At 42.0% G+C, this 15,505-nt stretch overlaps 1 protein-coding gene across 1 annotated transcript in view; it reads left to right on the top strand.

Annotated features, from left to right (window-relative positions):
* Positions 1 to 15,505, top strand: part of LOC101553930 (leucine-rich repeat-containing protein 37A2-like) — a 49,161-nt gene that overhangs the window by 21,174 nt on the left and 12,482 nt on the right. The window contains exons 6-8 of the mRNA XM_055144746.1: positions 8,846 to 8,917; positions 9,826 to 9,900; positions 12,182 to 12,300. Of these exons, the coding sequence (XP_055000721.1) occupies positions 8,846 to 8,917; positions 9,826 to 9,900; positions 12,182 to 12,300 (266 nt within the window). The remainder of the gene's footprint in view (positions 1 to 8,845; positions 8,918 to 9,825; positions 9,901 to 12,181; positions 12,301 to 15,505) is intronic.

Here is a 15,505-nt window from a genome sequence, read left to right as displayed (position 1 = left end):
GGATCTCATTGAATGTGTACAGGGCTTTGGGCGAGTATTCCCATTTTGACAATGTTAATTCTCCCAATCCATGAGCAGGGGATATGTGTCCATTTACTCGTGTCTTCTTTCATTTCATGAAGTAGCGTTTTGTAATTTTCTTTGTACAGGTCCCTTACCTCCTAAGTTAAGCTGATTCTGAGGTACTTGATTTTCTAAGGTATGACTGTAAACGGGATTGCTATTTTTATGCCACTTTCCTCTCTCTCATTGTTCGCATAGCCTGCAACTTTACTATACAAGTCAATAGTTTCTAGGAGTTTCTTGGTAGAGGCTTTAGGTTTCTCTAAATATAGTATCATATCATCTGCAAATAGTGAGAGCTTGATTTCTTCCTTTCCTATCTGGATGCCCTTAATATCTTTTTCTTGCCTAATCGCTATTGCAAGTACTTTCAGTACTATATTGAACAGAAATGTTGAGAGTGGGCATCCTTGTCTTGTCCCTGACCTTAGGGGGAAGGCTCTTAGCTTTTCCCCATTGAGGATAATGCTTGCCATTGGCTTGTGGTAGATAGCTTTGACTATATTGAGGAAGGTTTTTTAAAAACCCATTTTGGTGAGAGTTTTCATCATAAACGGGTGCTGGATCTTGTCATATGCTTTCTCTGCATCTATTGATATGCTCATATGGTTTTATCTTTTCTTTTGTTAATACGATGAATTATGTTGATTGATTAATGTGAATGAAGTCAATCACACACAGATGCGGAGAACTAAATCAAACACCTGGAAATTAAATAATTCAGTGTTGAACAACAAGTGGGTCAGGAAGGAAATCAAAGAAGAAATCAAAAGATAACTGGAAACAAATGATAATGAAGACACGAGTTACCAGAACCTATGGGATGCAGCGAAAGCCATATTAAGGGGAAAATTTATAGCGCTGTATGCATTTCTCAGGAAAGAAGAAAAGGCCTACATAAATAATTGACTTCACACCTCAAGATCTTAGAAAAGGACCAGTAAAAAGATCCCAAAACAGGCAGAAGGAAAAAAATAGCAAAACTTAGAGCAGAGGGGCTGGAGTGATAGCACAGCGGGTAGGGTGTTTGCCTTGCACGCGGCTGACCCAGGTCCTATTCCCAGCATCCCATATGGTCCCCTGAGCACCGCCAGGGGTGATTCCTGAGTGCAGAGCCAGGAGTAACCACTGTGCATTGCCAGGTGTGACCCAAAAAGCGAAAAAAAAAAAGTTAGAGCAGAAATTAACCACATGGAAACCCAAAAAACAATTCAAAAGATAATGAAACCAAGAGCTGGTTCTTTGAGAAAATAAAGAAGATTGACAAACCACTAGCAAGACTCACAAAGAGAGAGAGAGAGAGAGAGAGAGAGAGAGAGAGAGAGAGAGAGAGACCCAAATAAACTGAATCAGAAATGAAAACGAGGATATCAAAACAGAAACCAAAGAAATTCAAGAGATCATCAGAGACTACTTTGAAAGGCTATATGCCATGAAATATGAGGACTTTGAAGAAATGAACAAATTCCTGAATTCCTGTATTCTCCCAAGACTGAACCAAGAAGATGTGAAATACCTGAATAGACCTATCACTATCAAGAAAATTGAAACTGTAATCAAAAGTCTTCCCCCAAACAAAAGTTCAGGTCCAGATGGATTCACTAGCAAATTATTTCAAACCTTTAAAGAGGGCCTACTGTCAGTTCTTTTCAAGATTTCCCAGGAAATTGGAGAAACAGACATTCTCCCAAACAGTTTCTATGAGACCCATATTTCCCTAATACCAAAAACAAAGACACCACAAAAAAAGAAAACTACAGGCCAATATCCCTGGTGAATATGGAGATACATTAACTATCTCCTCACGCTTATTATAGATATTTTAAAATCCTCTTTGGGAGCTGAGTGATAGTACAGCGGGTAGGGCGCTTGCCTTGCATGTGGACAATCTTTTTGTCCTCAGTACCACAGATGGTCCTTTAGCGCCTCCAGGAGAGACCCTTGAACAGAGCCTGGAATAAGCCCTGAACACTGCTGGATGTATCCATGAGCTCCAAAATAATAATAATAATAATGAAGATGATGATGATGATGATGATGATGATAATGATGATGATGATAATATTAAAGCTGAAATTTGTACAAAGATGATACTAAAAACACAGCTCAGTTTGATGAATGCTATCAGTAATAGGGTTCTGGTCAGGATGCGTCTTTCCATTTATTTCCATCTTTAATGTCTCCCAGGTATTTTTAAATTTACGTGTGGTTTTGGGGGTTTGGGGACCACACCCAGCAGCACGCAGGGCCATTCCTGGCTCTCTGTACTCAGGAGTGTCCCTTGGTGGGAACCATCTGGGTGTGGGGGATTCAACCCTGGGTCAGTGGATGCAAGACAAGCACCTTAACCCCTGTATGCTCTCTCCAGTCCTTTATCCTTTAAAAAAATTATTTTTAATCCCTGTGAATTACAAAGTTACAAAGATATTTGTGATTGAGGTGCAGGCATACATTGTTCTAACACTAACCCCTTCACCAGAGTCCACTACTTTCCACCCGTCTCCCCGCCTCCCCCCTTCCCCCCCCCGCCCCCTTTGCCCCTGTAGCAGGCGCTTTGTCCAGCCATCTCATTGTCCTACTGTTCTCCCTAACTTATCTCCCACCCCCATCTCTGCCCCAGTGGCAAGTTTCCTACTGAAGACCAGTTCAGCTGTTTGTTTCTGTTGCCATTGGGCATTTGAGGTTCCCCTACAAAGTTTGAGAGAGATGGTTCTGAGTCTGTTCCTCTCCCTCTGACTGATTTCACTCAACACAATACTCTCCAGATCTATCCACATTGCAGCAAATTGCATGACTCTATCTCCTCTTATAACTGGGTAATATTCCATTATGTGTATATATACCATACTTTCTTTATCTAGTCATCTGTTTGTGGGAATTTGGGCTGTTGCCATATTTTGGCTGTTGTATATATTGCTGCAATGAACCTAGGAGTGCAGATGCCTTTTATGCACTGTGCTTTTGGGCCCTTAGGATATATTCACAAGAGTGGAATTTCTGGATCATATGGAAGTTTAATTCCTAGTTTTTTTGAGGAATGTCCATATTGTCTTCCTAAAAGGTTGGATCAGTTAGCATTCTCACCAGCAGTGAATGAGAGGCCCTGTTCCCCCAAATCCTTGTCAACACTAGTTCTTGTTGTTCTTTTTGATGAGTACCAGTCTCTGTTGCATGTGGCCGACCTGGCTTTGATTTCTCCACCTCTCTCGTAGAGCCTGGCAAGCTACCGAGAATATCTCACCCGCACGGCAGAGCCTGGCAAGCTATCCGTAACATATTCGATATGCCAAAAACAGTAACAAGTCTCACAATGGAGACATTACTGGTGCCTGCTTGAGCAAATCGATGAGCAAGGGGATGACAGTGATACAGTGATACCAGTCTCTGTGGTATTAGATGATAACTCACTGTTGTTTTGATCTTCATTTCTCTGATGATTAGTGATATAAAACATTTTTTGCCATATGCATTTTGGTCATTTGTATCTCCTTTGGGCTTGGAGTTGGGCCATATTAGGTGATGTTTGGGCTTATTCCCAGTTCTGCACTTAGTAATCACTCTTGATGCTGCTCGGGGGACCATATGGGATGCTGGGGATTGAACCCAGGTTTGCTGCATCCAAGCAAGCACCTTACCCACTATGCTGTCTCTAGGTCCTTGGCCATTTGTATTCTTCTTTGAAAAAGTTCCTGTTCATCTCTTCTCCTGTTTCTCATATTTTGTGTCATTATATATGAAACCTTTTAAATTTATTTTTTAATTATTTTGTTTATTGGGCCACACTTGGTGATACTCAGGACTTCCTCCTGGCTTTGCACTCAAGTGTTGAAGTGTTGGGGAGACCACATGGGATACCAGGGATCACACCCAGATCAGCTGTGTGCAAGGCAAACACCATACCCGCTGTACTATATCTCTGAGCCGTATATCTGAAACTTTAAAAAATTTAATCTTTAATTACTTCTAGCTAGTGTCTAGAAATATGACCAATTTAGGTATACTGCTCCTGTATCTTAAAACCTGGTGGAATTTGTTTATTAATGATAGTAGTCTTTTTTTCTATAGTCACATAGACGTTGTGTCTCATGGTCCAGTTCCCCAGCAATTTGTCAGAGCATTTTGAAGTCTCTCTGGATCTCTCATTCCTCAGCTTCACCTTTGAAGTCTTTTGGTTGGGCTGACTTTTGTGCCTTAGCTTTTATCCATTGCCTCTTAAAGAGCAGCCATGTTGAAATACTTACCTATGACTGTTTTCCAAAAATTCCCTGTAGGGAGAGGCTTTTAGCTATGTATAGCTTCTCCATCAGGAGGTGCTCAAGGGTTGCTCCTGGATCCTAAAACATGACTCACTCTGGCAGTGCTCACGGGACCAGCTATGGGATGAAATATTTTTAAAAATAGGCAAATGGAAAAATAGGGATGGAATCTGGCTTGGTTGTGTACAAGGCAAGTGCCTCAACACCTTGTAAAATAGTGCCTCAGTCCAAAGACAAGCCTTTCTCATGGAAATTCACCAGAGAAGTAAAATTCTGACAGTTCTTTGAGAATGCAGCTTTGAAGGGACCCCAGCTGCATTCTGCTCCCACTGATCCTGGGGGAAGTGGATGCTTTTTAAGCTCCCCTCAGAATGGAGAGTAAATGTCTGAAAAGTTAAAGCAATATCCATCTTACTATTCTTACAGGAATTTGTCTTTTTTCTCAACTGAATGTTCCTGGGTTTTTGGTATAAACCCACTTACTAAAATTCAAGAATTCTGAAAATACGATTCTATCAAATATTCCAGTTGTTAATTTTGTGAAAGAGGAAATGAAGTTTTAGATTCTATCCTTTTCACTGATTCACCAATAGCCCGGTTTCAATTCTCTAAAGTCTTGATGACTATAGCTAATTAAATATTTACTCATGGAAGATCTTTAGAAGAAGGAAATAGAGAGTTTTTGTTTGGGAGTGCTACACCAGGTCATGCTTTGGGGGATACACCTCCCGTGCTCAGGGGTCGCCAATAGGTGGTGATCTGCGGCTCATGTAGTTCTGGGGATGGTACCTGGGCAAAACCTGCATGCAGCCATATAAGCTGTCTCTTCAGTCTCCAAATGTAATTGTTATATTCTCTCCAAGATGGGAAGATAAAGCACGTAAGGGTTTTTGCTCTGTGCTCTGGGATCACTCCTGGCAGGGCTCAAGGGACCATATGGGGTGCTGGGAATAAAAATCTCCAGACGTGACTCCAGTCGCCAGCTAAAGTTTTCGGTATGGGCAGCTCCTCGCAGAATGTCTGCAGCCTAAGAACTAAGCCACGGCCCCATGTCCGCCCAGGAGGGGAAAGGTATTTCTCTCGCCTCTTCCTTGCCGGGGGTGAAGGGCACGGTGACCAACATATTATGACGACCACAGATGGGGTTTACAAGCTTGCAATGATCCAATATCTGGAAGAAATCTCCCTGGACTTAGTTGTTAAAGTACAGCAATCCAAAACCACGCTGCCGCAGACCTCATATCTCTTCAAAACAGGTCTGTCTCTAGTGGGGTACTCCTAACAATAATAGTGAGGTTTGTGTTGAAATATTGAATGTAACCAAAGTAAATAGAAAGTAAAGTGAAATTTATATCAGTTTCAAGGTGGGGGGTGAGGGGGGGCAGGATGGGAGGTGTACTATGTTGTTTTTTTTGTGTGGTGAGATATGGGCACTGGTGAAGGGATGGTTGTTTCAGCATTGTATAACTGAGACTTAAGCCTGAAAGCATTGTAATTTTCCACATGGTGATTCAATAAAATAAAATTCTTAAAGAAAAAAAAATTCCAGAGCAAACACTGCCCATTGTACAGTCACTTGGACTCCCAGGAAGGTGGTTTGAAAGGGTATTTCTGCATTGAGTGCCCTGAGAAAATTAAGCTTACACAATCTTTTAAACCCCTTCTCATCATTCAACAGGTTAAACAGGCTTTTGAGTCTGAACTGAATTTAAATCCCAGCTCTGCTTTTTACCAGTTTGATGGCTAGGACAAGTTATATATAACTGCTCTGTGGCTCAGTTCCCTCATTTGTAAAGCAGACTAACAATATCTATCAGTAAAGTTATTGTGACGATTAAATGTGAAGTGCTGATCACAGATACCAGGCATCTGGCAATAGATATTAGCTTTGTCTTTATATATATATGTGTGTATATATATACACATATATTCTAATATACATGTGTATATATATTAGGGTATGCTAATGTGTATATATATTAGGGTATGCCAATGCTAATGTTTCTTGAATAGAGTTTACTGAAAATTTCTTTGTTTTTTTCCCCTCCTGTGTATTTGTCTGCTTGTTTTAAAAAGTTTGCCTATTTTTAAAAAGAAAATTCATTCTAGCATCTTGGAACAAAATTTTTTGTCAAAAATGAACTGCTTCTGGGACTGAAGTGATAATATAGCAGGAAAGGTGCTTGCTTTGCAGGCGGCTGACCCAGGTTCATGCTTGGCATTCCATATGGTCCCCTAAGCACCATCAGGAGTAATCCCTGAGCATTCCTGGGTGTGGCCCACAAACCAAAGAAAGAAAAGGGAGAGGAACTGAGGGAGGGAGGGAAGGAACTGGTTCATTTTACCAATATATCCATAATGTTCGCACAGCAGAGCCTGGCAAGCTCCCCGTGACTTATTCAATATGCCAAAAACAGTAAAAACAAGTCTCACAATGGAGACGTTACTGGTGCCTGCTCGAGCACATCAGTGAACAATGGGACGACAGTGCTACAGTGCTATCCATAATGTTATTTCTGAAGTATCTAGTAACTACCCAATATTGTCAGACCAGTGACAGTCAAGGTGACCCTGGCATTCAAGAAGCTGAAAGTCCAGGAGACTGACAGGTGACCCAGTGATCACATACAGTGTGACAAAGGTCAGGGCACAAAGATCTCTGTGAGAATGACTGGCAAAAAGACTGCTTCCACCAGATCCTCTTAGAAAACCTCCCTAACCCAAGCGCCGCAATGCTCAAGGCTGCTCCCTACGTGCTCAGGCCGAACCTCACATACGAGCAAAAATATTCCTGGACTGTGCAGCGGCAAAAGTGGCAGCACAACACGTCATAAAACACTCCCTACCCATTCTCCATAATTACCACACCACATTTGATGGGGTTCAGTTTGTAGGCAATAAATCATAGAGGGAAATATATGTATATATGCATACATATATATTTTCAGGGGTGTAATGATAGCACAGTGGGTAGGGCATTTGCCTTGCATGCGGTCAACCCAGGTTCAATTCCTCCACCTCTCTAGAAGAGCCTGGCAAGCTACCGAGAGTATCTCACCCGCATGGCAAAGGCTGGCAAGCTACCCGTGGCGTATTTGATATGTCAAAAACCAGTAACAATAAGTCTCACAATGGAGGCGTTACTGGTGCCCGCTCGAGCAAATTGATGAGCAACAAGATGACAGTGATACAGTTATACATATTTTCAGATATGTATACCAAAGCTCACACCACCCAAACTTCAACAACTTGTTAGTGATATCCTATAGAATGTCTTTTTTTTTTTAATTTTTTATTGTGGAAAGTTACAAAGTTACAAAGTTTTCAGGTTTAAATCTCAGTTATACAATGCTCGAATACCCATCCCTTCACCAGTGCTCATATTCCACCACCAAGAATCCCAGTATACCTCCACCCCGCCCCCTCACACCCCAAACCCCCCCACGCCCCTAGCCTCCCCACCCTAAGCCCCCCCCACCTGTGTAACTAATAAATTTCACTTTACTTTCAATATAGAATGTCTTAATGGTTCCTGCCAAAATAGAACAATCTTCACACTCTTTCTTATGTGAACACTTTTTTTGTAAGCCTGTTCAGCAGTTCTTCATAACAGACAATATGAAATATATTACTTCGTTTGTGTTTTGTGACAGGGATTGGGGTTGGGATGGAAACATCCCGAATTTGGTGGAGGGAAGGTGTAATGGTGGTGGGATTGGTGTTTGAATATTCAGTGTAATCAAACATTGTGGACTAACTTGTAAAGTTAAAAAAAATTTGAAAAAATAATATGGAGTTTATGCCCTATATAAAATTTTAAAAAAGAAGAAAAATAATATTTGCTGCAGAGCAAGGACTTCCTGCAGACATCATCACTCTCTGGGTTTTCTTTCATCGTTGGGGGTGGTAGGGAGACACACCCAGTGGTGCCCAGGACTTACTCCTGACTCTGTGCTCAGGGATCACTCCTGGCTTATTGTGGGGCCTATATAAGGTGGCAGGAATGGAACACAAGTGGGCTGCATGCAAGGCAAGTACCCCACATGCTGTATTATTTGGCCTCTCTTCCTAGGGTTTTCAACTTGGAAAAATTTGTCAGCATATTTTTAATTTGTTCTACATTTGTGTTTCTCTCCACCCTCCCACCCTCTTCCCTCTTCACTTTATCATCTAGAGACTTGAGTGTTCCCCAAAGGGAGAATGTTTGGGGCTGGAGCAATAGCACAGCGGGTAGGGCATTTGCCTTGCACGCAGCCAACCTGGATTCAATTCCCAGTATCCCATATGGTCCCCAAGCACCACCAGGAGTAATTCCTGAGTGCATGAGCCAGGGATAACCCCATGCATTGCCGGGTGTGACCCAAAAAGCAAAAAATAAATGCTTTATGGATTCTAAGCATGATTATAGATAATGACAGAAAATAATGTTTTTTCACCTTCTAGTTCCATGCTAATAAAATAAATATAAACTTTAATGCTAGTTGCTGATTATGTCTATAATTTTAATTTTATTGTATATTTTTTAGAATTCTCAGTCATAATCCTCTAACAACTATTGAAGATTCATATCTTTTTAAATTGCCAGCATTAAAATATCTGTAAGTATTATAATAGTTTTGTAGCTCATATGGTTTCTGCTATAATTTGCGGTCTTTATTTTTCTCCATTTTTGCCAAAGATTGTGTTTTGCATTGAATTTAAAAGTTATAATTTGAATTTTAACACTGGATTGTTGAATTGAGATTCATTGTCAAAGGAAAAGATTAAGAAAGAATGTACATGGGTAACAGCCAACAGAGGAAAAGAGCAATGTTGAGTACATATAGATAAGAAATATACATGTAGAAGTATTATTTATTCCAGAAAGTAATGAGTAATAATGTAAACATTACTTAAAAAAAGAAAGTAAAGAGGACCAGATAGGTGAGTGGTTGGAGCCCATGCACTGCATGCTAGAGGCCTGGATTCGACCTCTGGCGCCATGCGTGTTTCTCAGAACTCTATTCAGAGCAACCCACAAGTACAGCACCTAGCATATCTCCCAAGTACTGCCAGGAAGGAAGGAAGGAAGGAAGGAAGGAAGGAAGGAAGGAAGGAAGGAAGGAAGGAAGGAAGGAAGGAAGGAAGGAAGGAAGGAAGGAAGGAAGGAAGGAAGGAAGGAAGGAAGGAAGGAAGGAAGGAAGGAAGGAAGGAAGGAAGGAAGGAAGGAAGGAAGGAAGGAAAGAAGGAAGGAAGGAAGGAAGGAAGGAAGGAAGGAAGGAAGGAAGGAAGGAAGGAAGGAAGGAAGGAAGGAAGGAAATTTATTTAGTCTACCAAATTGTCATTAATTTGATGATAGAGAAATCTCTTATTTCTGTAAGAGCTCTCTGGAATTATGGTCTAGAGTAAACAGTTGACCTGGCTTTACAGCGAAGCCAGAATCAAATATATGCTTCATTAATCTCATCTACTTAACTCTAAAGCTTCTGCATTTGGATTCACATCATGCTTGTGTTTTCTCCCTCAGAGACATGGGAGCAACATCAGTGTTGCTTGGACCAGTCCAAAACATCCTCATGATGACTCTTGAATTAGAAAAACTGTAAGTTGATTTTTCTGACATTTATTTTCACTTAGGTTTTTAAGGCTTTTTATTTTTGTTTCTCAATCTTGGAGAGCCTGGCAAGCAACTGAGTGTATCCTGCCCACAAGGCAGAGCCTGGCGTATTCGATATGCCAAAAACAGTAACATGTCTCACAATGGACACGTAACTAGTTCCCGCTCGAGCAAATCAATGAACAACGGGATGACAGTGCTACAGTGCCACAGATTTCTTTAAATGTTGGAGTACTGCTACTTATTCATCCATTGATTAGGCTAATTGAATTTGACATGCACTCCACAATACATTTTTTTATTCAGAATGTTAATTTAATTTAATTAAAAAATTTTAAATTGAATCATTGTGAGATACAGTTACAAAGCTTTCATGTTTGAGTTTCAGTCATACAATTATAGGACACCCAACCCTCCACCAGTGCCCACCATCCACTACCAATGTCCCCAGGATCCACCCCCTCGTCCCACCCCTACCCCTGCCTCTATGGCAGACAATCTCCCCCATACTGTCTTTTGTTGGACTGGAGTGCTAGCACAGCGGGTAGGGCATTTGCCTTGCACACAGCCAACTGGGGTTCTATTCCTCCGTCCCTCTCAGAGAGCCTGGCAAGCTACTGAGAGTATCCCGCCCGCACAGCAGTCTGGCAAGCTACCCGTGGCATATTCGATATGCCAAAAACAGTAACTAGTCTCACCATGCAGACATTACTGGTACCCGCTTGAGCAAATCGATGAGCAACATGATGACAGTGCTACAGTGCTACTCTCTCTTGTGTTGCTTGTTATGAATAGTATAAGATGTCATGAGACCAGAGGAGTGGCTGTGTGCTCCTCAAATTTTAAAAGTTTAGATAATTAAGGTGTGGAGAAATCTCTGCAGAGAGCTGCTCAGTTCAGAGTTTCTTTGTGTATCTGGATTTTGACCATTAAGGAGCTTAAGTGGCAGCCGAGGGCAGTTTGTGGGCATGACCTCCAGCTTCCCTCGGGGAGAGGGAGGCCAATGAGAGGGACCGGCCCATCCCCTATCCCTTGAGGCCTGGAGTTTGCTGTCACTGAACCTGTGTGCCTGCACTTTTCATTGTGTTCTGGAAGTTGGTGCCTGTCGGGGTTTTTAAGGGGCAGGTGGAGGGATGATGCCTGCCCCTGTCTGAGGCTCCCCAGTGAAGTTGGCCTGGCTTAAAGTCCGGAGGCATCTCGCAGAGAGCTGCTCGGTTCAGAGATTCTTTTGTGTGTCTCTGGATGGTGGCCCTTGTTTCCATCTTCTCAGAGAAATAAACTATTGGCATATGCCCTGCAGGATATGTCCGCTTGGCCGTAGGGCACCTCACCACCAGCCCTAACTGTGGCTTTTATCTCTTTCGAGATTTATGGGGCTCTGAAATATGGTTGGTAACTGAGCTTGTATAACTGAGCCAGACGTAGTTTGTGGGTTGGCTCCCACATACCAAACTTTTGGCTGTTTAGTTTCTTGGTAAACTTGCCCTAAGTTGTTGGGGTTCAGTCACAGGTACATCAGCAATTTTGGGTTATCAGGAAGCCAGAAGGCTCCATCTGGCTGCTGATGCTCTTGCCCCGCAGGTACAGGTTGACCTGCTGGTGGCACCATACCCCAGCTTGTTTATTTTTCTTAAGCTATGTTTAATTGAGTTTAAATTTATATATATATATATATTTTTTGTTTTGTTTTAAGTTGAGATACTCAAGAATCCCTTTTGGTGTCTCATGGACACTGGGGATCAAACCCAGGTCAACTGTGTTCAAAGCAAATGCCAGAGCTGCTATACTATAATATTACTCTAGTCCCTATTTTCTCATAGTCTGAAAAAGTGCTTTCAGATTTCCCCAGGTTATAACTGGTATTTTTATCATTCTCTGGGAGCTGGAGAGATAGGATAGTGAGTTAGATATTTGCCTTGCATGTGGTTAACTCTTGTTCAGTCTGGCACTGTCTATGGTTCCCCAAGGCCTGCAAGGAATGATTCCTGAGTCGAGAGCCCAGAGTAATCCCTGAGCACCACCAGATATGACTCAAAAACAAAACTCAATTTTCTGAGGGCTGAAGTGATAGTTAGAGGGGTTAAGGTACACGCTTTGCACGCATCACCTCCCAGTTGGGTTCCCACCACCACTGAGTTCGAGCAGCGCCTCATCCATGGTTCTCAGGAACATTTTGAATAGCTGCACAGTGGCTTTGGCTGCCTCTTCTACCTACTTAAAGTAACCCCTTTACTCTGCACTTAATTCTCTGTGTTTCCATTCATAGGATATTACCTAGGCATCTCACCTGCTGCCTCTGTCAATTTAAAGTTATTATTGAAATCATGTGCAAGACAGTCAAACTACATTGTACCACTCAATGTTCTACCAGTACCACACACTGTGGTGAGTCTGAATTGCCTGCTAATAGATTTTTAATTTATGTTTTATTTTAATTTTAATCACTGATGGCCCATTTTAAACTGATTATGTAGTTGCATTATTTCTATTAAGAGTTCAACTCCCTATATTTCTAAGAACTATTTCCCGTGGTAAAAGTCAGAATCTCAGTTACGTCTTTACCTTAGCAGTCTATGCATGACCTGAGACATCAGAGGAATGGAAGAAAGGGATGGAAGTGGGGAAGGGAGCTAACACTAATGGTCACAAATGAGGGCCACACTGTGGGCAAGGTACTGGTCCTCCAGATGAGAGCTCAGCCACAGAATGCAGTTTGTAAACAGATTTTATATACAGCAGATCTCAAGCGCCCTTTTCTTCATAGGACAGGTGTCGCTACTTTATTGCATGTGTTTTTGTAATTCAGTAGGCAAGTACAAGTCATACTGTCTTATGAAAATTTTGCTTAGAGCCTGAGAATTTCTGGTTTTCTAAGCAGAGGTTGCCATTCAATCCTTCTAAGGATGGATGGCCTTGTGGATTCTTAGACCATCCCCACCTCTGAGCCTATTTAGAACTTTAACCCTTCCATCTACAAAGCACTCAGGCGCCCTTAAGTATTTTTCCACATAGTAAGTTTACTGACCTTAGCTTGATAACTTCCAAAATGTGTTTTTAAGGGCCCAGGAAAATAGAACAATAGGTTAAAACACATAGTTTTCATGTGGGAGGTGTGAGTGCACCCCCCACAAAACAGTTTCTGAAGCACTGCTGGGAGTATTCCTTGGGTATTACTGAATATGGGGCATGTATGCATGCGCGCACGCGCGCGCGCGCGCGCACACACACACACACACACACACACACACACATGAAACACCCAAAAAAGTGTTTTCATGCCGGGATAGTATGACTCTGATTTGCTAACAGTAATTGGGCACATCCATCACTTTGCTTCTTACACAAAGATAGTGTTATTGTTAAAATCAACTTTTAGCAAGTCTATCACTCCCTTCACAAAGGTGGGCATAACAATCATTTTCAAATCACCTTTCATAAGATGAACATCAATCCTGGGGAATTTGGGGGGTGTGGCGGGGAGAAGATCAGACTAAAAGGGATGTACAAACTGTGGTGTCTCGACACTTTGGTGGTGGTCCAGGTGAGGTTCACTTTGTACATGGAAACCAATAGTGTTGGTACTATTGTAAACATGTTACTCCAACTGCAATAATGTTAGAGAATAACTAAACCAAATAATCGAAATCAGAATAAGATACTAATAACATTTTTTATTTTAGGTGAGGAGAAGCAAAACTAAAAGTGTTAAATGTGTCTAATGCCTAGATCGCGTGTTCCCATTCTGGGACTCTTTGCAAGTCCATGCTTCTTCCTCACTTCCCTTAACTCCCTCTCTAAACTTCACCATCACCAAAAGCACTTTGAATTCTTCAGTAGAGTTTGGTCGGAGAGATCATCTAGCAGCTACAACACTTGCCTTCCATATGGCAGACTTGAGTTGGATACCTAGCATCCCAGATGGTCCCAATTACTAGCTGCAGTGATCCCTGAGCACAGAGAGAGAAGTAACCCCTGAACATTGCTGGGTTTGGCCCCACCTCCCCCCAAAAGAAACCCAACTACACAATGTTATACTTGACCTTCTAGCAGTCAGAAATTTTGTATGGTTCCCTAACTAGAGCTGGAAATAGTAGGAAGTAAGTGAAGACAAAATACACATCTTATAAGAGCTGTATTCCCCAATTTTGGTAGCTCTGATATTATTTCAGGAGCCAGAGAGATAGTACAGTGAGTAGGGGACTTGCCTTCCACACAGATGACCTGGGTTCCATTGCTGGCATCCTATATAGTTTCCCAAGCACCACCAGCAGTGATTTCCTGAGCACGGAATCAGGAGTAACCCCTGAGCATCACCAATTGTGGCCCACAAACAAAACAAAAAAGATTATTTTCTAGATTTTATCAACATTGCACATTGACATATACTCTGGCAAATCCATTAACCTATCCTTAGACATCTGCCCAGATTCAACAACATCACACTAAAGGCTAATAAGCGAAAGAATTAGTGGGTAGGTGGAGGAAGGGTGCATTCAGATGAGGATCTGATTTCTGGAAGAATTTCTTCTTCGTCTATGATGGTAATAAGAATATTATCACCCAAAAGAGGTAGAGAGAAAAGTCCTCTCTATATGGGCAGGACAGGATAAAGGTATGGGAGTATAACAAGTCATAGTTGAGGGACTGGAGAGATGATTTAATGGAAAGAGTGCTTGCCTTTTTTTTTTCTTTATTGGGTCACAACCGGTGATACACAAGGGTTACTCCTGGCTCTGGCAGTGCTCAGGGGACCATATGGGATGCTGGGATTCGAATCCGGACTGACCACATGCAAAGCAAATGACCTACCTGCTGTGCTATCGCTCCAGTCCCTGGGTGCTTCCCTTTCATGCAGTCAACCTGGGTTCGATTCCCAGCATCCCATGTGGTCCCCCAGGCACCACCCAGAATAGTTTCTGAGAGCAGCACTGTAGCACTGTAGCACTGTTGTCTCGTTGTTCATCGAGTTGCTGAGAGGGCATCACTAACGTCTCCATTGTGAGACTTGTTGTTACTGTTTTTGGCATATCGAATAAGCCACGGGAGCTTACCAGGCTCTGCCGTGCAGGTGGGATACTCTCAGTAGCTTGCCAGGCTCTCCTGAGGGACGGAGGAATCGAACCCGGGTTGGCTGCATTCAAGGCAAATGCCCTACCCACTGTTCTATCGATAACTCCAGCCTGCTGGACATAATTACCTTAAAAAAAGATTTTTAAATTAATTTTTAATTTGCTTTTGGGGGCCACACCCATTAATGCTCAGGGCTTACTCCTGGCTCTGCACTCAGGAATTACTTCTGCTAGTGTTCAGGGAACACGTGAGATTCCAGGGATCAAATCTGGGTTGGACACATGCAAGGTGAATGCTCTACCTTCTGTACTCTCTCTCTAGCCCTGCATTTATCTACTTTTATAAGGCGGTTCTATATTATTTTAAAAGTATACTATCAACAATTATGCAAACAAGTATAAGTAATAGGCACATGTAAAATTTAATTAAAGTAAATATTTAGCCATGATAAAGATTTTTTTTTGGCTGGAGATAGTAAAGCAGGTAAAGTGATTGCCTTGCGTGTAACCAACCCGGATTC

Source organism: Sorex araneus, chromosome 7, assembly GCF_027595985.1.
Source record: "Sorex araneus isolate mSorAra2 chromosome 7, mSorAra2.pri, whole genome shotgun sequence".
NCBI classification, from domain to species: Eukaryota; Metazoa; Chordata; class Mammalia; order Eulipotyphla; family Soricidae; genus Sorex; species Sorex araneus.
Note: the sequence above shows the minus strand (reverse complement) of the source record. Positions and strands in the feature narration are given on the sequence as shown.